This window comes from Seriola lalandi, unplaced genomic scaffold, assembly GCF_002814215.2.
Source record: "Seriola lalandi dorsalis isolate HSWRI2012SDOR001 ecotype SW California unplaced genomic scaffold, Sedor1 jcf7180002054522, whole genome shotgun sequence".
Classification (NCBI taxonomy): Eukaryota; Metazoa; Chordata; class Actinopteri; order Carangiformes; family Carangidae; genus Seriola; species Seriola lalandi.
In genome coordinates this window covers 1,227,168-1,249,629 of record NW_019525075.1, presented here as the reverse complement: position 1 = coordinate 1,249,629, position 22,462 = coordinate 1,227,168, and the positions used below count along the sequence as shown (strand labels likewise).

Sequence of the window (22,462 nt, the reverse complement as noted above, 5' to 3'; positions counted from 1 at the left end):
ACCTCCACCAAGGACAGACACCCAGCAAAGGTAAGTTTCTAGGTGGACCAGATGTATTTAGTCATTCAACTGGTCCAGTACAAGATATCATACTTTTTGTGTTTCAAGTCAATATTGTGTTTAAAATATGGAATAAACATGTATATGAATACAGACAGATTTAATTTAGTTTATCAGTGTACACACATATATATATATATATATATATATATATATATATATATACACACACACATATGTATATACACACACATATATATATATATGTATATACACACATTTCTTTTCCCTCAACAAGTTTTAAAATAGAGTATGATAGAGTTAACTCTTGCAAGTAAGTTTTGTGAACCTTAAATCTTTGCTCCTTTTTTCAGAAGTGGGCACTGAAGATTGCTAGAAACACTCCTGTTCACCTGGTGTGCTCCAAGGTAAATTGGGAGCAACGTATTTGTCTTGGAGAATAACTCAGTATGAGATATGGTTTAATCACCAGTGCATATGTATTAAACATGTAACAGTTGTTCCCTATGAACATTGCAACTTTTTTGGTACTTGAAGTGCTGCTTGGCCGTTAGCTATGGTACATGTATTTCACCAAATGTAATGGTAGACCATTTATGACTATTGTATTAACAGACATAGATGTAGAAGTCGCCATTTGTGGATCCATCCATCTACTTTTCTGGTATTTAAAATGAATGCTTTTGTGTCCTCACTTGCAGTGAAGGGTCATCAATAATGGGGGACGCGGAAATGGAATGCTTTGGCCCGGCGGCCATTTTCCTCCGGAAGCCAGAAAGAGAGAGAATTGAAGCTCAAAACACTCCCTTTGATGCTAAAACGGCTTACTTTGTGACTGAGCCTGCTGAAATGTACCTCAAGGGGAAACTTGTGAAGAGAGAGGGTGGCAAAGCCACCGTGGAGACTCTCACTGGAAAGGTGAGAACAAGACCACTTTAGTTTTACAAAGATTTACATTTTTAATGTAGGATCTAGACTAATGTGACATATGTTAACTCTTTGATCATTTGTGATTTTAAAAAATGTATTGAAAAACAAAAATAAAATCAAGCTAAAAATAATTGTTCATTCTACTGTCACATTTGGTTTGCAGCAGTTGAAACCCCCTGTGATCAGCAACTATGAGGGATTTGTGACAGTAAATTATACAATAAATTACTGCTAGATGGTAACTGTTATTTCTGTGTCTCTTCTGTCTCTGTAACAGACTCTCACTGTAAAAGAAGATGAAGTCTTCCCCATGAACCCTCCAAAGTTCGACAAGATTGAGGACATGGCCATGATGACCCACCTCAGTGAGCCGTCTGTGCTGTATAACCTCAAAGAGCGCTATGCAGCATGGATGATCTACGTGAGTTTTGTGCAAAGGAGAGATTACTGTCATTGCATATACTGTACATACAGATGTATACAATAGTTTAGTCACACCTGGGCTGATAACGTTAAAAATCAAACATTTAACAACATATGTTAAGTAAATACAACCCCGGCAGAGAACAAACAATAAAAATGAGCTTTTCTTCAAGAGTTAACACATTGTTACAGTTTTACAGTTTATCAAGTCTCAGCACTCAGTAATCCCCTCTTTGGAAGATATCACAGCTTGCTTGCAAGTACTTTGCGTAGCAGCTATGAGTCTTTCTATTCTTGATTTAAGAATTTTCACCCACTCTTTTCTGCAGATCACATCAGCTTCTGATATCTTTTTAAGCTGGCCTGCGCGCGCACGCAGACACACACACACACACACACACACACACACACACACACACACACACACACACAGTATGTTTAAGCTCTGCTGAGATTTTCAATGATGATAATGTTAATGAAATAGATCGTGGTGGATTTTGAGGTTTGCTTTGGATCATTGTCCTGTTGTAGAAGCCAGCCTCTTTTTAGTCCAGAATTTGCTGATATTTAGTGGCATCCATTCTTCCACGTTTCCTGTGTCACTGGCAGCCACACAAAACCCAAAGCATAATAATTCAAGTCACATGCTTAACAGTTGGCAAAGTGTACTTTTGATCGAGTGATGCTCCATTCTCTCTCCAAACACAATCTGTGGGCTCAATTTAAACACAGGACTTGTTTCCAAATTGACTCTGGCTTATCCAGATGTTGCTTTGTAGACATCAGTTATAGACTGTTGCACTGAGGTCCCAAGTCAGGTTTTTCCTTCTGATGACTCTTCCATGTGCATCAACGATGCACAGTGGAATGGAGCATTACCATTCCTGTATCAGCTAAACCTTCCCAGGGGTGCCTAAACTTTTGCACGCAACTGAACTTTGTAGAAAAATTAATCATTCTTCAATATTTTACACTGTAGACCTACTCAGGGCTGTTCTGCGTCACTGTGAACCCCTACAAGTGGCTCCCAGTGTATGATGCATCGGTTGTAGCAGGATATAGAGGAAAAAAGAGGGTTGAGGCTCCACCCCACATCTTCTCCATCTCGGACAATGCCTATCAGTTCATGCTCCAAGGTATCGATCATTTTTTAAGCTACTGTGTGTCAATAAATACAGGTGCTGCACTTCAGGAGAAGTAACTCTTAACTGTTGTATGACATTTTGATATCTTACAGACAGGGAGAACCAGTCAATCCTGATTACGTAAGTGCCAAAATCTTTGTATTACTGAGTACAGTAGTAATATCAGTCATTTTAAATATTTATAATAATACATATTTATATAACAGATAATATATAATATATAAGAATTACAATATTTTTACATATCCCTAAACCCAGTGGAGAATCCGGTGCAGGAAAGACTGTCAACACCAAACGTGTCATCCAGTACTTTGCAACAATCGCAGTGGCTTCAGGAAAAAAAGCTGATGCAGCTCCTGGAAAAATGCAGGTACAAGAACTTGAACGATATTAATATGAAATCTAAAATCAAAAGAATCTGAGCGCTGTCAGAATGACAAACTGAATGTTATGTTTAGGGGTCACTGGAAGATCAAATCATTGCAGCAAACCCACTGTTGGAAGCTTATGGTAATGCCAAGACTGTGAGGAATGACAATTCTTCTCGTTTTGTAAGTTCTTTTGTAATTTCTCTTTGATTTTAAATGGTTTGCTGTTTTGTGACAATGATCATTATACAAATGAGAATTTTGATTTAAATGTTAACTTGTTTCTGCGTAGGGAAAATTTATCAGAATTCACTTTGGGACAACGGGAAAGCTAGCTTCAGCTGATATTGAAACATGTAAGATTTTTTTATTATACTGATTTCACATTATATGTTTATTATACTATCAAATCCTTCAGCTGTCACTCAGGGGAGATTGTCCTTAATTTTAACAACTTCAACCCATACAGATCTGCTGGAGAAGTCTCGGGTGACGTTCCAGCTGTCTGCTGAGAGGAGCTACCACATCTTCTATCAGCTCATGACAGGCCACAAACCTGAGCTGATAGGTGTGACATTAGTGAATAATGGTATCATTCATTAGAAAGCAAGTGATGTAATCTGCTTTATTTACATTGGATTTTTTTCCTTTTCTTCAGAGGCTCTGCTGATCACCACAAATCCATATGACTATTCTATGGTCAGTCAGGGCGAAATTACTGTCACGAGTATCGATGACATTGAAGAATTCATTGCTACTGATGTAAGGACTACTTTACTTTTTACATTTATAGATACACTACTACTACTGTTTTTGTTATTATTGGTAACACTAAGTTGCCAATTCATTAAAGCAATAAATCCTATTTTAATGAAGATTGAGAGCTTGAGGATTTATGTTTTTTTGCCACTGATTCTGCACTAGTAATTTTTGAGACTGTTATTGATGACAGTGTTGCACTCGATTCAATTATATGAAGTGGAGTTGTAATGTCCTCTTCCATTTAGGTTAAATGGGGGAAATATTAAAAATCCACATTTGAAAACTAAAAGTGTCTTTACCGAGAAACCCCAGTTTTGATTTGTGTTATAGCTAACAATATTACGTAACTTTGATTTTACCAATGCTTATTGCTTTAAAGCTAATTAAACTGTATTATCTTTGTGGTATGTGATATATGCTAAACTTATGTGGAGGTAGGGTGCAGCAACGACTGTTTACTTCCATGAATAATATAAGCTTGTGTTTTAAAACCTTCTCTTTTTACCACAGACTGCTATTGACATCCTGGGCTTCACTGCAGAAGAGAAGGCAAGCATGTACAAGCTGACTGGAGCTGTGGTACATCACGGGAACATGAAATTCAAGCAGAAGCAGCGTGAAGAGCAGGCTGAGCCTGATGGCACTGAGGGTATGACACCCACACACCATCAGCTTCAATGTAGTAGCACTGGCTTTGACTTGTGATTTAAGAGTTGCACTGATGACTTCACCCTGGTATTATGAGTTCTAAAGATGGCTATTTGTGTTCTCCTTGTTTTAGTGGCAGATAAAATCGCCTACCTCATGGGTCTGAACTCTTCTGATTTGCTCAAATCATTATGCTACCCCAGAGTGAAGGTCGGGAACGAGTACGTGACCAAAGGTCAAACTGTCCATCAGGTAAAGGAGACGAAACACAAATAACACCAAAGTCTGTTTTTCTGTTTTTACATATCAAGAAACATGTTGATAATATTTTCTCTACTAATGGTCTCAGCTCTGTATGTTCTTTAGCTTGTTTTAACCCCTCAACATAGAATTACCTTTTGTTAATTTTTACAATTTATAATATGTTGTACCTTTTGTTTTCAAAATCAGGTCTACAATTCCGTCATGGCTCTCTGCAAGTCTGTCTATGAGAAAATGTTCTTGTGGATGGTCGTCAGAATCAATGAGATGCTGGATACCAGGCAGCCAAGAAGCTATTTCATCGGTGTCCTGGATATTGCTGGGTTTGAAATCTTTGATGTAAGTATGTCTGGCTGATACTACATGAGCCTATACAGCTTTATTTAAATAATTTTGCAGTTTTCAATTCAAAATCAGGGAGCATCAAAGATTAGAGTATTAATAAATTCATGCTTAATTAGTGTTAAGGCCTTTGCTGACATTTGATATCTTTATCTCTTTAGTTCAACAGCTTGGAGCAGCTTTGTATCAACTTCACCAATGAAAAACTGCAACAGTTTTTCAACCACCACATGTTTGTCCTGGAGCAAGAAGAGTACAAGAAAGAGGGAATTGAATGGGAGTTCATTGACTTTGGCATGGATTTGGCTGCCTGCATTGAGCTTATTGAGAAGGTGAGAAGATGTTGTACATTCACAAATACAGAAAATTGTCTGACTGGAAATCATTTGTTTTAAATAATCATTTCCTTGTGACAGCCAATGGGCATTTTCTCCATCCTTGAAGAGGAGTGCATGTTCCCCAAGGCAACAGACATGACCTTCAAGAACAAAATGTACGACCAGCATATTGGAAAAAGTACCCCCTTCCAGAAACCAAAACCGGTCAAAGGAAAACCTGAGGCCCACTTCTCTCTGGTGCACTATGCTGGCACTGTTGATTACAATGTCCTTGGCTGGCTGGACAAGAACAAAGATCCCCTGAACGACTCAGTGGTTCAGCTCTACCAGAAGTCTTCAGCAAAACTGCTGGGTCACCTCTATGCAGCACATGCCGGATCAGACGGTAAAAATCATATTTTATAAAACAAAATTTGGAGGTGTTTCCTGGTGTTCTCAATACATTTTAAAATGCAGTTGTTCATTTGTAGTATAATAACACCGTTTAAATAAACTGTATTCAATTTTTTCAATGTAAATAATTCAAATTTAATCCTAATGTCACAGCTGAGGGTGGTCAAAAAAAGGCAGGCAAGAAAAAGGGTGGGTCTTTTCAGACTGTATCTGCACTGTTCAGGGTAAGTAACACAAATAACTGCCTGAAGACATAACTACAATACAATATCTAGATAACTAAATTCCCAAATGCTATTAATGGTACCGATCTAGGGAATAGGCCTTGTCCTTTTTAATAATTAGTAATTTAATTTTTTTCAACATTTCAGGAGAATTTGGGCAAACTGATGACCAACTTGAGGAGCACTCATCCTCATTTTGTACGTTGTTTGATTCCCAATGAATCGAAGACTCCAGGTAATTCGTACATCAGTATTAATTTAGAATACTAATAATAAAGAATACTGTATTCATGCAACACAAAACTGTACTTGGCATGTCTTTAAGGTCTTATGGAGAACTTCCTGGTCATCCACCAGCTGAGGTGTAACGGTGTGCTGGAAGGTATCAGGATCTGTAGGAAAGGTTTCCCGAGCAGAATCCTCTATGGTGACTTCAAGCAGAGGTAACTACTAAGATTACCAATTTTTTTGACCAGCTCATGATCAAGTATTCTTCAATGATAAATTTCCCTCCAAACAGATACAAAGTATTGAATGCCAGTGTCATCCCTGAGGGGCAGTTCATTGACAACAAGAAGGCCTCAGAGAAACTCTTGGGCTCTATTGATGTTGACCATACTCAGTACAAATTTGGACACACAAAGGTAATCAGTTTCTCTGTTATGGATGTTTGTATTTTTAACTACTTACCTCGATACTGTAAGTAAGTGCACCTTCATGTAAAGTGACACAAGTAACACTTTCTTTTAGGTGTTCTTCAAAGCTGGTCTGTTGGGAACTCTGGAGGAGATGCGAGATGAGAAACTTGCTGCCCTGGTCACAATGACTCAGGCTCTCTGCAGAGGTTTCCTCATGAGGAGAGAGTTTGTTAAGATGATGGAGCGCAGGTACTGTAGACGTTTCAAACACCAAAAGGGCAACTGTACGTTTATGGATGACAGCTTGATTATAATTTTTAGGCCACATATTCGTTTTGAAAACCCAATCCATACTTCTCATCAATACAGCTTTCAGAATCTAAATGAATCTGTTTATTTTCTTTGATACCCATTATCCCCAGGGAGGCAATTTACTCTATTCAGTACAACATCCGCTCATTCATGAATGTCAAAACCTGGCCATGGATGAAGCTGTACTTCAAGATTAAGCCTCTACTGAAGAGTGCAGAGACTGAGAAAGAGATGGCCCAAATGAAAGAGGACTTTGAAAGGACCAAAGAGGAGCTAGCAAAGGCTCTGGCCAAGAAGAAAGAACTGGAGGAGAAGATGGTTTCTCTCCTGCAGGAGAAGAATGACTTGAATCTGCAAGTTCAGTCTGTAAGTTAAGTAGAAAGAAAAAATGTGTTACTTCTGAGATCCTGGGTTTTACAGTTGACTAAATGTTATTTTATTGTATTTCATTGTAAATCTAGGAAGGTGAAAACCTCGCTGATGCTGAGGAAAGGTGTGAGGGGCTCATTAAAGCAAAAATCCAGCTTGAGGCCAAAGTCAAAGAAACAACTGAGAGGCTGGAGGATGAGGAGGAAATGAATGCTGAGTTGACTGCAAAGAAGAGGAAGCTGGAGGATGAGTGCTCTGAGTTGAAGAAGGATATTGATGACCTGGAGCTCACCCTGGCAAAGGTGGAAAAGGAGAAACACGCCACTGAGAACAAGGTGACAGTCATGATTTCAGTTTATTCAACTGTGTGCATTGTAAATATACTTTGATCAAATATTTAAAAAATGTGTTTATTTAAACTCTTTAGGTTAAAAACCTGGTTGAGGAAATGGCATCTCAAGATGAGACCATTGCCAAGTTGACCAAAGAGAAGAAAGCCCTCCAGGAGGCCCATCAGCAGGTCCTTGATGATCTGCAGGCAGAGGAAGACAAAGTCAACACTCTGACAAAGGCCAAGACCAAGCTGGAGCAGCAAGTGGATGATGTAAGTAATAATAGACAGATTTCAGTTTCCTTGAAAACTGTAAACACAAAAATAACACCTGGTCTCGGTTAAAACAGCTTGAAGGTTCTCTGGAGCAAGAAAAGAAGCTTCGCATGGACCTTGAGCGAGCTAAACGAAAGCTTGAGGGAGATCTTAAGTTGGCCCACGAAACCATCATGGATCTGGAGAATGACAAGCAGCAATCTGAGGAGAAAATAAAGAAGTGAGTGAAAATTAATTTATCAAGTGAAAAAGTGTGGTATATTTGCCCAAACTGTATTTGTCAAGACATACAGTAGCCAAAGAGCATACTGTATTGAAAAAGTTTCCTGAAGTGCAGTTTAAATGAAATAAACTCAACTCATTGTTTCACTTATTTCAAAATAAAAAATAAATGTTGAATGTGTTTATTAATTGTACTACACAGGAAGGACTTTGAAACAAACCAGCTTCTCAGCAAGATTGAGGATGAGCAATCACTTTCTGCTCAGCTTCAGAAAAAGATCAAGGAACTCCAGGTTGGTAAAGTATCCACTTTGTTTGACGATGTGCTTGACTTGTAGACAAAAAGATATTAGAATGTGGCTATGTTCATCTGTTTTTGAACATTTAAATATTAGGCTCGCATTGAGGAGCTGGAGGAGGAGATTGAGGCTGAGAGGGCTGCTCGGGCCAAGGTGGAGAAGCAGAGGTCTGATCTCTCCAGGGAACTTGAGGAAATCAGCGAGAGGCTCGAAGAAGCTGGTGGAGCAACTGCTGTTCAGATTGAGATGAACAAGAAGCGCGAGGCAGAGTTTCAGAAGCTGCGTCGTGATCTTGAAGAATCCACCCTGCAGCACGAGGCCACCTCGGCAGCTCTGCGCAAGAAGCAGGCTGACAGTGTGGCAGAGCTGGGAGAACAGATCGATAACCTCCAGAGAGTCAAACAGAAGCTGGAGAAAGAGAAAAGTGAATACAAGATGGAGATCGATGACCTCAGCAGCAATATGGAGGCTGTCGCCAAAGCGAAGGTAAAGTAAAAACATTTCACATGCAACCTTGTCAACAAAAACTACACTGCTGCACCTCTGCCATTATTCAGCTGTCACAGAATTATACTATGTTGCATTACTTTATATAAACATAATGTTTGTTCATTTAAGACCAATCTGGAGAAAATGTGTCGTACTCTTGAAGATCAATTGAGTGAGATGAAGACCAAAAATGACGAAAATGTGCGACAACTGAATGATATTGGAGTTCAAAGGGCAAGACTGCAAACGGAGAATGGTGAGAATATTATATTTGATGCATTTTTTTTTTACTGATTCTGATTAGTGACATTTCTAATTAAATGTCCATCCCTGTCATGCCTTAGGTGAAATCAGTCGCCAGCTGGAGGAGAAAGAAGCCCTGATCTCTCAGTTGACACGGAGCAAGCAGGCTTACACCCAGCAGACTGAAGAGCTCAAGAGGCATATTGAAGAGGAAGTTAAAGTATGTGTATATTAAAAACACAGACTATCACAGAACTGGAAAGCTGCACAGCTAAAACAGTTCAAAGTTTGAAGCGAAATACAGTTTAGTGAATAAAATGAAATGCCTTATATAATGAATGCCTTTGTTTCTTTCCAAGGCCAAGAACGCCCTGGCTCATTCTGTTCAATCATCCCGTCATGACTGCGACCTGCTCAGAGAGCAGTATGAGGAGGAGCAGGAGGCCAAGGCTGAGCTGCAGCGTGCACTGTCCAAGGCCAACAGCGAGGTGGCTCAGTGGAGAACCAAATACGAGACTGATGCCATCCAGCGCACTGAGGAGCTGGAGGAGGCTAAGTAATGGACAGTCCTGAAGTCACACTGTTTCCACATGCATTGATTTTGTAAATGATCATTAAACCTGTTTACTGTACGTTCTAACAGGAAGAAGCTTGCCCAGCGTCTTCAGGATGCTGAGGAGTCCATCGAGGCTGTGAACGCAAAATGTGCCTCTCTGGAAAAGACGAAACAGAGACTGCAGGGTGAAGTGGAGGACCTGATGATCGATGTGGAGAGAGCTAATGCTCTAGCTGCTAACCTCGACAAGAAGCAAAGGAACTTTGACAAGGTTAGATATTTATTGTATAAACTTGGTTTTTATTATATACATGAGGCAACAAAAACATTCACTTGTTTGTTGTACTTTCAGGTTCTGGCTGAGTGGAAGCAGAAGTATGAGGAGAGCCAGGCAGAGCTGGAGGGAGCTCAGAAGGACGCTCGCTCAATGAGTACTGAGCTGTTCAAGATGAAAAACTCCTATGAAGAAACTCTGGACCACTTGGAGACCCTGAAGAGGGAGAACAAGAACCTGCAACGTAAGAAAGTTAATTTAATTTTCTCAAATAGATATGCACTCAGTTGAGTATCCATATGAATGTTTTTTACATTGCTTGTTATCCTAAAATGTATGCTTTATAAACCTGCTTCAACAGAGGAGATCTCAGACCTGAGTGAACAACTGGGTGAGACCGGTAAGACGATTCATGAGCTTGAGAAGGGAAAGAAGACGGTGGAAAGTGAGAAATCAGAGATCCAGACTGCTCTGGAGGAAGCTGAGGTAAAACTGATTCATCATATCAATCATGATAGCGTATAGTTACAGTGACAGAAGAACCACCTTGTCCAAATCATTCAGCCATTGTTTAAGCAGAGATGTAAAGAAAAGTGAAATATAAAATTCACGACCAAATTTAAATATAAATATAAAATATAGATACAAAATCTAAAATATTGCAAAAAGAACAAAGTGCACAGCGTGTTTAAGCTGCAAGACAGTTTTAAAATATTAGCAGAATCTGTGTGAGACTAATCTTGTGAAGGATCTTGGACTTAACACCTCATGGCTATTTTTCTTCACTGTGACTCAGCCTCAGTTTCTGTATTTTTAATGAAGGAACTGTTCTGTGCTCCAGTTGATAAAGGTCATACTTGTTCACAGGCTACCCTGGAGCATGAGGAGTCCAAGATTCTGCGTGTTCAGCTTGAGCTCACTCAAGTCAAGAGTGAAATTGACAGAAAACTTGCAGAAAAAGACGAGGAGATTGAGCAGATCAAGAGGAACAGCCAGAGAGTGATTGAGTCCATGCAGAGCACGTTGGACGCTGAGGTCAGGAGCAGAAATGATGCCCTGAGAATCAAGAAGAAGATGGAGGGAGACCTCAATGAGATGGAGATTCAGCTGAGTCATGCCAACCGCCAGGCAGCTGAAGCCCAGAAACAGCTGCGAAACGTGCAAGGACAGCTCAAGGTATCTTAAGGATTTGTAGCAGAGCATTTCTGCTTTCTAGAAAGTAACTCAATATTTTTGCTTATATAGCTATCAATGTTTTACAATTTAGGATGCTCAGCTTCATCTTGATGAAGCCATTAGAAGTCAGGAAGACATGAAAGAGCAGGTTGCCATGGTGGAGCGCAGGAACAACCTGATGCTGGCTGAGATTGAGGAGCTGAGAGTTGCACTGGAGCAGACGGAGAGAGGCCGCAAAGTGGCTGAACAGGAGCTGGTTGATGCCAGCGAACGTGTGGGACTACTGCACTCTCAGGTACCCTCAAAAGCTGACAAGCAAGAATTGAAACTTTGTTCTTCTACAGCTAAATACATGAAATTTCATTGTTGCTTCTTTTATAACAGAACACCAGCCTTATCAACACTAAGAAGAAGCTGGAGGCTGACCTTGTCCAGATCCAAGGTGAAGTAGAAGATGCTGTTCAAGAAGCAAGAAATGCTGAAGAAAAGGCCAAGAAGGCCATCACTGATGTGAGTCAAAATGATTCAGATATCGCTCCTTCCTTCTTTCTGTTATTGGAGGAATGTCTGTAGTCATGGTTGTCGTGTTATAGGCTGCCATGATGGCAGAAGAGTTGAAGAAAGAGCAGGACACTAGCGCTCATTTGGAGAGGATGAAGAAGAACCTGGAGGTGACAGTGAAGGACCTGCAGCACCGTCTGGATGAGGCTGAGAATTTGGCCATGAAGGGTGGCAAGAAGCAGCTCCAGAAACTGGAGAGCAGGGTAAAGATGAATTTGCTTGCCAACCAAATCTCAACTTTAGTTTCAGTATTACATTTTTACCTCCAAGTAACAGCAGACACTGGTTTTATTTCAGGTGCGTGAGCTTGAGGCTGAAGTTGAAGGTGAGCAGAGACGTGGAGCAGAGGCTGTCAAAGGTGTAAGGAAGTATGAGAGAAGAGTGAAGGAGCTCACCTATCAGGTATTTCTTAATCATTATTATTATTATTCTTATTGATTGGTACAGACATGAGGCATATGAATACATTTTAATTATGAATTCCTGGTTCTGCAGACTGAGGAGGACAAGAAGAACGTCAACAGACTTCAGGATCTGGTGGACAAGCTGCAGCTGAAAGTGAAGGCCTACAAGAGGCAGTCTGAGGAGGCTGTAAGTCAGAAACTTGTTTAAACTTATTAACTGTATTGCTTGAAAAAAAGCCTTGAAACTGAAAAAACTATATCATCACACTTCCATTATGTCTGTAAAATGTCTGACAGTAAAAAACATAATTACCAGAATCAGTTCATCTCCGCATCTTCAGTCTCCATGATTGTTGGCTCCTTTGTTGAATTTCCCCACAGGAGGAGCAGGCCAACACTCATCTCTCCAGGTACAGGAAGGTTCAGCACGAGCTGGAGGAGGCTCAGGAGAGAGCTGACATCGCTGAGTCTCAGGTCAACAAGCTGAGAGCAAAGAGTCGGGAAATTGGAAAAGTAAGTAAGACATGTAACTCAATTAACGAGCCGTAAAATGTCAAGTGGTCCTTTATTGTGTTAGAGGAAAGCAGTATACATAACAGTTGTGGGACTGCTCCAGATTTCTAACTGGTGACTGTTTTCTTTTAATTTTTAATTTTTCCTTTTAATTTTTTTTTTAAATGGCAAGAGTGAAAAACTACAACATGTGTTGCATGACAGAATAGTTTTCCTGTCTGTGGAATATTCATTATCTTTATTTCTCTCCATTTTAGGCAAAGGACGCTGAAGAATAATCAGCAACATCTTTGAGAGATATAGATGAAAATCATAAAATATGATTTTTTATTTAACAGCTCTCACTAAGTATTGTAGTGTACATTCAATAAATATATGTTGCCAATGTGCCGCCTTTAAATGTTTCTTTGCACCACAAAAACAAGAAGCACCACCCCTGAGTTAAAGAAAAAGAAGTGCATCTTACATGTCTCATCTTCACATGTCACGACGGAAAAACATTCTGAGAAGTAGAGTAGAGTAGAGTAAGAGGAAATGTAGTAAACATGGGAGAGACAGTACTGTGTCACTGAGCAAAACATCCACATGAACATCCAGGAACAATTCCAATCTGTTTGACAGTCTTTTGACACATGAGCCTTCATCAGGTTTTCTTAATCAGAACATTACATTTCAGTGATGAGATGAAAAGTTTTACTTAGATTAGGATGAATACCTACATCTTAGAGAGGTGAACAATTCTGCAGTGAGTGAGAAAGTGGTGGGCAGATTGATAAAACACACCTAGTTTAATAGGGTTAATTCAAATACAAAAGTCAGCCTCTAATTTCATTGAGCATATTAAAAAATACCACCAGAGAGTGAACTTAGGGCTGCAACAAAAGGAATAACAAATGCCAACTCTTAGATATTATTTCGATTTTTATTTTATTTTATCTTTAATACAAAACTTTTCACTTAATTGTACTAAATTTAAAAACACATCTTCGTCATTGTCTGACACATACCTGCAGCCTGTAGGGCTTCTCTGACTTGGTCTACCTGCAATGAAGTGTTCATCCTACACAGCAGTGCAAATTCAACACACGCTGTTACACAACACAGCTGGAGCCCTCATATGTCAACTCTTGGTAGAGGCATTGTTTTTTCCAAGACATTAATTGTTTAATCAATATTGCGAAGTGGCAAGTGGGAGTAAAGATGAAGCGTGTTTTGCTTGTTACATCACTGCTCTTCCTGACAGCAGAGAAAGATAAATAAGATACATAAATTCCACAGTCCTCTGCAGCACAGCAGCCGCTCAGTACTATGTGTTTCCTCTTTGGGGAGCCATTTCATTTACACTGTGACAAATGACAGCTGCCTCTCTCCCACCACTGATCTTATTGCACCTGTTTGCTCCTGAATCTTTGGCTCATTGTGAGTCAGACACGACTTTATACTAGTGCAGTTATTGTTAGAGGACTCTCTGTGCCTAACACACAGGAGACAGTTGCACATTTTATGAGTATTTGTCCCTTTAAACTGTGTATTTTGGTCCTTTTACTGTCTTAAGCATAAATATCAACAGGCAAGAAAAGATGGTATGTTACTTTAGTTTTGGATTCACAAAAAGACACACATGAACATTTATGTCCACCTCAGGGAGATGCATCATTAGCTTGATTTACACACTAGTTCTGTCGGTCATTGACCAGTTTAAGACCACAGTATATCAGATTTTGATAGAAGATTAAGAGCTAAATTAGTACATAATTGTAAGTATGTAATCAATCATAGCTTTCAAACACAACCAACTGAACATTTTTTTCGTAATTTTTCAGAAAAATAATTTGAAATGCAAACATATGTAGAAATATAGTATGTCATCATATTTGTAAGACATAAAAAAGGTTTTAGATACAACAGCTGATGCTGAAACTAGTTTTCCATCTATCTGGTAGTTATACCTGCTCATCCTTGAAAACAATGTAATTAAAAGCAGTTTTACCCAAAGGGAGTTCATACTCTGCAGCATCGAACCTTGTCTCTCCTGAAAGCTTCATCTCTTCACTGACTCTTATGTTCAACTTGTGAGACAGGAGCCTCTGAGCTTTGTTGGTTATACCTCACATGATGCATTAAATGAAAATAAGATTTAAACGGCTTTGCCAAACACTGATGCTCTGATATCATGGCTAAATCAGACAGTGTATTTCTCTTTGAGTCACATAATGATGCCAGTATGCCTGCTGGATAGAAGGTATCACTTATCCAAGCAAGGCTATTGAGAGCAGCTGACAAGCAGGAGTGCTGGTTTATTGAATCGGAGAAGCCAAAACATCCCAAAACCCCACACCCATAACTGTAAGTGTCTGTGGCAGTAGCTAGTGACATATCATGTTTCCTTTGAAAACCCCAGCCTACTGTTTGATATCCTTACTGACTGACACTGGGAGCAAATGTACACCAGACTTGACTCTTGGATTTCTTTTCTGGTCCTCACCAGGCCGCCCAAAATTCATGTTTTAATCCTCAACAGCTGACACAGAAGTCTCTCTGCATTAGATAATGCCAGCTGGAATATACTGGAGTAATGAAGCCTTCAGGAGCTTCACTTCACCCAAGAGCACTGCGTTGTAAACCTACAGTCTCCTGCCAGGACATAACTGACTCTCTAAGAATCTGACTAACCATACCTGTACCTCATTTAAGGGCCCATATAAATATTTTTGTCGCAGGCTCAGTGTTAAAAGACTGAGAAGGAGGAACTAAACAAAGTACAACAGCCCACTTTCATTCAATGATAAAATGATTTGTCGGCTAATTGACAAGTCAATTTACAGAAAATAAATCAGCAACAGTCAGTTTTGATAATCATTGAATTGTTTTGTCAGACAAAAATTGTCAAATATTTCATGATTCCTTCAACGCTTGGAACTTCTGGTGGCTATTATTTTCTATTTTCTGCTATTTTATAGGGTAAACAATAATTGAAAAAATAATCAAAAGATTAATAAATGCTTAAGATTGATTTCATACATTACACTGTCAGTAATCCAGAGACAAACACTAAATTAATATCATGGGCTCCTTTAAAGGCTCCTTTTTCAGTAAATGCTGCCTCAACCCTGAATTTCTTAACTGTTTACTTTTCATGTACAAATCCTGTGAAGAAGACAGTGGTGGATTTAGATATGGGCGACATGGGCATCTTGTTGTGGGGTGGCAGGGCACTCGCAAAAAAAAAATTATTACATTTGTGCGATCAGTTTTCTTTCCTCCCACAGCCCAAAAAAAATTCACATTAAGTTAATTGGCAACTCTAACTGACTTTTTTATGCCTCACTATGCAATTACTTTTTTATGCCTTTCATAGTATGACATTTTTATGCCTTGCAATGACTTTTTATGCCTTACTGTACTATGACGTTTTATGCCTTGTTATACTGTAATTTATTTATGAGGTAGCACGGTAGTCCAACTGTCGCCTCACAGTGAGAAGGTGCTACGTCTTTATGACTTACTATACTTGTCATGGTTTGCATGACAGACCCTTTTTGTTTTGATACTTTTGGACATTTTATGTTTCATTGTTTTGGACATTTTTATGTTTCATTGTTTTGGACATTTTATGTTTCATTGTTTTGTATCTGATTTTATTTTATTTTGAAATCACTTCCCTTGTGTGCTTGGTTTCGAGTTGTCACTGACCTGTTGGCGAATGGCGGTCTGGCCAAACTCAGCTCTTGGTTTTCTGTTGCCGGTTCAGCCACCCTTTGTTCCTGATTTCCGGCTGGTGGTCCGGATGTCCGCAGCTCCTGACCCCCAGTTGGTGGCCTGGCCTACATCAAACCCTAGTTTCTGGTCGGCAGTTCAGCTGCTTCCTGCTCCTGATCTCCTGTTGGTGGTATGGCTGCCTCCCGCACCTGGTCCCCAGTCACTAGTCCGGCCAACTCCTGCCTGCCCTCCAGAAGGGATCCGCCTGCGATGCCAGCCTCCTGCTCGCCCTCCAGAGGGGCTCTACCAGTGGTTCTGCCCTCCAGCTCGGCCTCCTGAGGGGTCCTGCCTTCGTCATCGCCCTCATGCTCGGTTTCCCAAGGGGATCTGCCTTCATTGTCGCCCTCCTACTCAGCTTCCCGAGGGGACCAGCCTTCGTCCTCCGGAGAAACTCGGTCTTGCGTGTCGGTCTCCAGCTCAACCTCCAGAGAGGTCCTGCCTTCACCCCAGCCGATTTTCTCTTATGCAGCTTCCCCAGTCTGTCTAGCCTCTGGGCCATCCTCCTGAGTTCCCCAGTCTGCCTGTTCGGCCTCAGAGCCATCCCTAGAGGTGCCCTGCCTGTCTGTCCGGCCCTCGAGCTCCTTCTCTAGCCCTGTTCCTCTCCTCTCTCTGTCTCCCCATGGAGGGATGAGAGATCCACAGAGTCATGTCATGGTTTGAATGACGGACACTTTTTGTTTTGACACTTTTGGACTTTGGATTCTTTTGGACACTTTATGTTTGATTGTTTTGGATTTGATTTATTTCCTGTTTTATTTTGTAATCACTTGCCTTGTGGGTCTTACATTATTTACTTCCTGGATTGGTACTGTTTCCCTCCTAGTAGGTTGTCTCACCCACCCTAATGTGATTCACCTGTGTTCAATTACCCTTGTCTATTTAGTCTCTGTACACCCATAAGTCTTTGTCAGTTTGTCCCGTTTGCCATGGTACTCCTGTTTGTTCCTGTATTCTGCTTTTCCCGGTTGTACTATTTCACTCCAGTGTTCCCATTCATTGTTCTCCAGTGTTTTCTGTAGTTCTTGAATTTTCTGTTTTTTTTGTTCCTTGCTGGTTTATTTTGGATTTGTGTTCTGTTTGTAAGCTTCCCTTTTTGTTATTTAATAAAACATCTTTTTCCACCTTCACTTTTGGATGGTCTGCATTTTGGGTCTTAAAAGCACAAAACCCTGACAATACTGTGATGTTTTTATGCCTTACTACACTATGACTACACAAAGTCCAAAGACATGCACATTAGGTTTATTGGTGACTCTAATGCCTTAAATAATATGACCTTTTTATGAATTACTATACTATGATTTATTTATGGGTTGGCACAGCGGTACAATGGTTAGACCTGTCGTCTCATAGTGAGAAGGTTCTGAGTTCGAATCCCTGGGCCTTCTGAGTGGGGTTTGAATGTTCTCCCTGTGCCTGTGTGGATTCTCTCTGTGCACTCTGCTTCTTCCTGCAGTCCAAAGACATGCACATTAGGTTAACTGTCAATGCTAATTGACTTTTTTATGCCTTACTATACAATGACTTCCCTGGCCTGGGGCATTTCTGTGTGTAGTTTATGCTTTATTATACTATGAATTTTATGCCTTAATATAATGTGACTTTTTTTATCCTTACTATACTATGAGGTTTTTATGATTTACTATCATATGACTTTTTTATACCTTAATATACTATGACTTTTTTATGCTTTACTTTTTTATTGCTTACTATATTATGACTTTTTATGCCTTATGTCACAAACCAGGCAGCACGGCCATGACAAAGGAGGGACACAGACAAGAGAATTAACAAATGTTTTATTTAAAAAAAACAGACAATAAATTTAGGAGAAGAACTTAAACTAACAATGGCATGTGTAATCTGTAAAATCAGCAGTGTAAGTGAGTGCATGTGTGAAGAAGTGTGTGAATGGAATGTTGTATGGTGCAGCAACAGAAACAACACAACCAAACCAAAGCTCCAACATGGTTTTAAAATGACTAGCACAGAGGGCCCACATTTTTCTGACATACTATACTATGACGTTTTTAACATTTTTATGCCTTACTATACTATGACTTTTTAAGCCCTAATATACTATGACTTTCTTATGCCTTACTATACTATGATGTTTTTTGACATTTTTATGCCTTATTGTCCACAACATTTTTTGACTATTTATGCCTTACTATACTATGACTTTTTTTTTTTAAATATATTTTTTGGGGCTTTTTATGCCTTTATTGGACAGCACAGTACAGAGAGACAGGAAATGGGGAGGCAGAAAGAGGGGAAATGACATGCAGTAAAGGGCCATCCGATGCGGGATTGGAACGAGGACTGTGGCCTCTACATATGGGGCGCCTGCTCAACCCACTGTGCCACTGAACGCACTAATATACTATGATGTTCTTTGCCTTTTTTATGCCTTACTATACTATGACGTTTTTATACCTTACTATACTATGTCATTTTTATGACTTTTTATGCCTTACTATACTATGACGTTTTTATGCCTTACTATACTACGATGTTTTCATCACTTTTTATACCTGACTATACTATAATGTTTTGATTACTTTTTATGCTTAACTATACTATGACTTTTTTTTTTACTTTTTATGCCTTACTATACTATGAAATTTTTTGACAATTTTATACCTCCCTATACTATGACATTTTTTGAAATTTTTATGCCTTACTATACTGTGACATTTTTATGACTTTTTATGCCTTACTATACTGTGTCGTTTTCATACCTTACTATACTATGTCGTTTTTATGACTTTTTATGCCTTACTATACTATGACTTTTTATGCCTTACTATAATATGACGTTTTTATGCCTTTCTATAGTATAACCTTTTTTTGCCTGGATACCATTTTCCTTAGCACCTTCCTTAGACTTTTACTAATCGTGACTAAGATGTACTCTTAAGAACTAGCATGGCAGTGCAGTGGTTAAAGCTGTGGACGCCCAATGAGAAGGTGTAGAGTTCAAACCCCACTTGCATAGTACTTTCATGAATTCCATTTCCCTTTGAGGATATTCAGCTATCTGTGGCTTCTAGGCTTGAGTTCATGAAGATGTTTTTATGAAACTTACGCACTATGTCGTTTTTTCACGTTTTTTGCCATACTATACTATGTCGTTTTTTTTCCTTTTAAGGCTTTATTATACCATGACGGCTTCATACCTTGCAATAATATGAGGTTTTCCTAATGGTTTTATGCTTTATTATACTTTGTCCTTTTTTCACGTTTTTTGCTATATTATACTATGTCGTTTTTTTCACTTTTAGAGCTTTATTATACTATGACGGCTTCATACCTTGTGATAATATGAGGTTTTCTGATGGTTTTATGCTTTATTATATTTTGTAATTTTTTAACAATTTTTGCCATACTTTACTATGTCCTTTTTTCACGTTTTTTTTCTATACTATACTATGTTGTTTTTTTCACTTTTAGAGCTTTATTATACTATGACGGCTTCATACCTTGCGATAATATGACGTTTTCTGATGGTTTTATGCTTTATTATATTTTGTCATTTTTTCATTTTTTTTGCCATGCTATACTATGTCGTTTTTTCACGTTTTTTGCTATACTATACTATGTCGTTTTTTTTTTACTTTTAGAGCTTTATTATACCATGACTGCTTCATACTTTGCAATAATATGACGTTTTCTGATGGTTTTATGCTTTATTATACTTTGTCATTTTTTCTGTTTTTTTGCCATACTATACTATGTTGTGTTTTTTGCTTTTAAGGCCTTATTATACCATGATGTCTTCATACCTTGCGATAATATGACGTTTTCTGATGGTTTTATGCTTTATTATATTTTGTAATTTTTTCTGTTTTTTTGCCATGCTATACTATGTCGTTTTTTCACGTTTTTTGCCATACTATGCTATGTCGTTTTCTTCACCTTTATATTGTTTTTTTTTGCTTTTAGGGCCTTATTATACCATGACCTCTTAATACCTTGCCATACTATGATGTTTTCTGATGATTTTATGCTTTATTATATTTTGTAATTTTTTCAATTTTTTGCCATGCTATGCTATGTTGTTTTCTTTGGTTTTTAAGGCTTTATTATACCATGACGTCTTCATACCTTGCGATAATATGAAGTTTTCTGATGGTTTTATGCTTTATTATATTTTGTCATTTTTTCAGTTTTTTTGCCATGCTATACTATGTCGTTTTTTCACGTTTTTTTGCCATACTATATTATGTCAATTTTTTTTCTTTTAAGGCCTTATTATACCATGACGTCTTCATACCTTGCGCTAATATGACGTTTTCTGATGGTTTTATGCTTTATTATACTTTGTCATTTTTTAACAATTTTTGCCATACTTTACTATGTCCTTTTTTCACGTTTTTTGCCATACTATGCTATGTCGTTTTTTTCACTTTTAGAGCTTTATTATACCATGACGGCTTCATACCATGCGACAATATGAGGTTTTCTGATGGTTTTATACTTTATTATATTTTGTCATTTTTTCAGTTTTTTTGCCATACTATACTATGTTGTGTTTTTTGCTTTTAGGGCCTTATTATTCCATTACGTCTTCATACTTTGTGATAATATGACGTTTTCTGATGGTTTTATGCTTTATTATACTTTGTCATTTTTTCAGTTTTTTTTGCCATACTATACTATGTTGTGTTTTTTGCTTTTAGGGCCTTACTATGCTATGACGTCTTCATATCTTACTATACTATGAAGTTTTTCTATGTTTTTATGCCTTATATACTATGACCTTTTTTAGCCTGGATACCATTTTCCTTAGCACCTTCCTAGACTTTTATGTCTGAGACTCTGACTATGATGTCCTCTTAAGCACTAGCATCGCAGTGCAGTGGTTAAAGCTGTGGACTCCCAATGAGAAGGTGCAGAGTTCAAACCCCACTTGGAAACTTTCTGCAAAGTACTTTAATGAATCCCATTTCCCTTTGAGAATATACAGCTATATGTGGCTTCTAGGCTTGAGTACACCAAGACATTTTTATGAAACTTACTTACTACACTTATTATACTATATACTTTTTTCACGTTTTTTGCCATACTATACTATGTTGTTTTTTTGCTTTTAGGGCCTTATTATACCATGACGTATTCATACCTTGCGATAATATGACGTTTTCTGATGATTTTATGCTTTATTATATTTTGTAATTTTTTTCATGTTTTTTTCCATACTGACCTATGTCGTTTTCTTCACCTTTATACTGTTTTTTTTTTGCTTTTAGGGCCTTATTATTCCATGACGTCTTCATACCTTGCGATAATATGACGTTTTCTGATGGTTTTATGCTTTATTATACTTTGTCATTTTTTTGAATTTTTTGCCATACTATACTATGTCGTTTTTTCACGTTTTTTGCCATACTATATTATGTCTTTTTTTTTTTGCTTTTAAGGCCTTATTATACCATGACTGCTTCATACCTTGCGATAATATGAGGATTTCTGATGGTTTTATGCTTTATTATATTTTGTCATTTTTTTCAGTTTTTTTGCCATACTATACTATGTCGTTTTTTGTACTTTTAAGGCTTTATTATACTGTTACGTCTTCATACCTTGCAATAATATGATGTTTTCTGATGGTTTGATGTTTTATTATACTTTGTCATTTTTAAAAAAAAAATTCTCATACCATACTATGTGTCTTCTTCACTTTTAGAGCTTTATTATACTATTACGTCTTCATACCTTACTATACTATGATATTTTATTGATGTTTTTATTGGTTATTATACTATGGTGTTTTTCACGTTTTTTGCCATACTATACTATGTTGTTTTTTTTTTTGCTTTTAGGGCCTTACTATGCTATGACGTCTTCATACCTTGCTATAATATGAGGTTTTCTGATGATTTTATGCTTTATTACACTTTGTCATTTTTAAAAAGTTTTTGCCATACTATACTATGTCGTTTTTTTCACATTTTTTGCCTTACTATACTATGTCGTTTTCATCACTTTTTATACCTGACTATACTATAATGTTTTGATTACTTTTTATGCTTAACTATACTCTGACTCTTTTATGACTTTTTATGCCTTACTATACTACGATGTTTTTATGCCTTACTATACTGTGACGTTTTTCTGACTTTTTATGCCTTACTATACTATTACGTTTTTATGCCTTAGTATACTATGCATAATGTTGACAT

At 38.1% G+C, this 22,462-nt stretch overlaps 1 protein-coding gene across 1 annotated transcript; it reads left to right on the top strand.

The window, feature by feature from the left end:
- The first annotated feature begins 371 nt into the window (after positions 1-371).
- Positions 372-12,903, top strand: LOC111660756 (myosin heavy chain, fast skeletal muscle-like). Its single transcript, XM_023414143.2, has 40 exons — positions 372-428; positions 723-939; positions 1,229-1,372; positions 2,354-2,510; positions 2,612-2,639; positions 2,778-2,889; positions 2,978-3,070; positions 3,180-3,243; positions 3,357-3,455; positions 3,546-3,649; positions 4,160-4,298; positions 4,431-4,549; positions 4,748-4,897; positions 5,062-5,232; positions 5,317-5,623; positions 5,785-5,855; positions 6,003-6,090; positions 6,181-6,298; positions 6,376-6,499; positions 6,606-6,742; positions 6,916-7,171; positions 7,267-7,509; positions 7,602-7,778; positions 7,856-8,001; positions 8,206-8,296; positions 8,399-8,788; positions 8,921-9,047; positions 9,136-9,254; positions 9,394-9,590; positions 9,678-9,861; positions 9,943-10,108; positions 10,226-10,350; positions 10,732-11,040; positions 11,132-11,335; positions 11,425-11,550; positions 11,634-11,804; positions 11,899-12,003; positions 12,097-12,192; positions 12,387-12,518; positions 12,776-12,903. The coding sequence occupies exons 2-40, from the start codon at positions 739-741 to the stop codon at positions 12,794-12,796; spliced, it is 5,811 nt and encodes a 1,936-aa protein (XP_023269911.1). The 5' UTR covers positions 372-428; positions 723-738; the 3' UTR covers positions 12,797-12,903.
- Positions 12,904-22,462: the final 9,559 nt, after the last annotated feature.

Bases quoted from the DNA above. Each gene is read 5' to 3' on its own strand.
- LOC111660756 (XM_023414143.2), top strand. From the start codon at position 739: ATGGGGGACGCGGAAATGGAATGCTTTGGCCCGGCGGCCATTTTCCTC. The intron at 4,299-4,430 runs GTATGACACCCA...TCCTTGTTTTAG, and splicing joins TGAGCCTGATGGCACTGAGG to TGGCAGATAAAATCGCCTAC. The intron at 10,109-10,225 runs GTAAGAAAGTTA...CTGCTTCAACAG, and splicing joins GGAGAACAAGAACCTGCAAC to AGGAGATCTCAGACCTGAGT.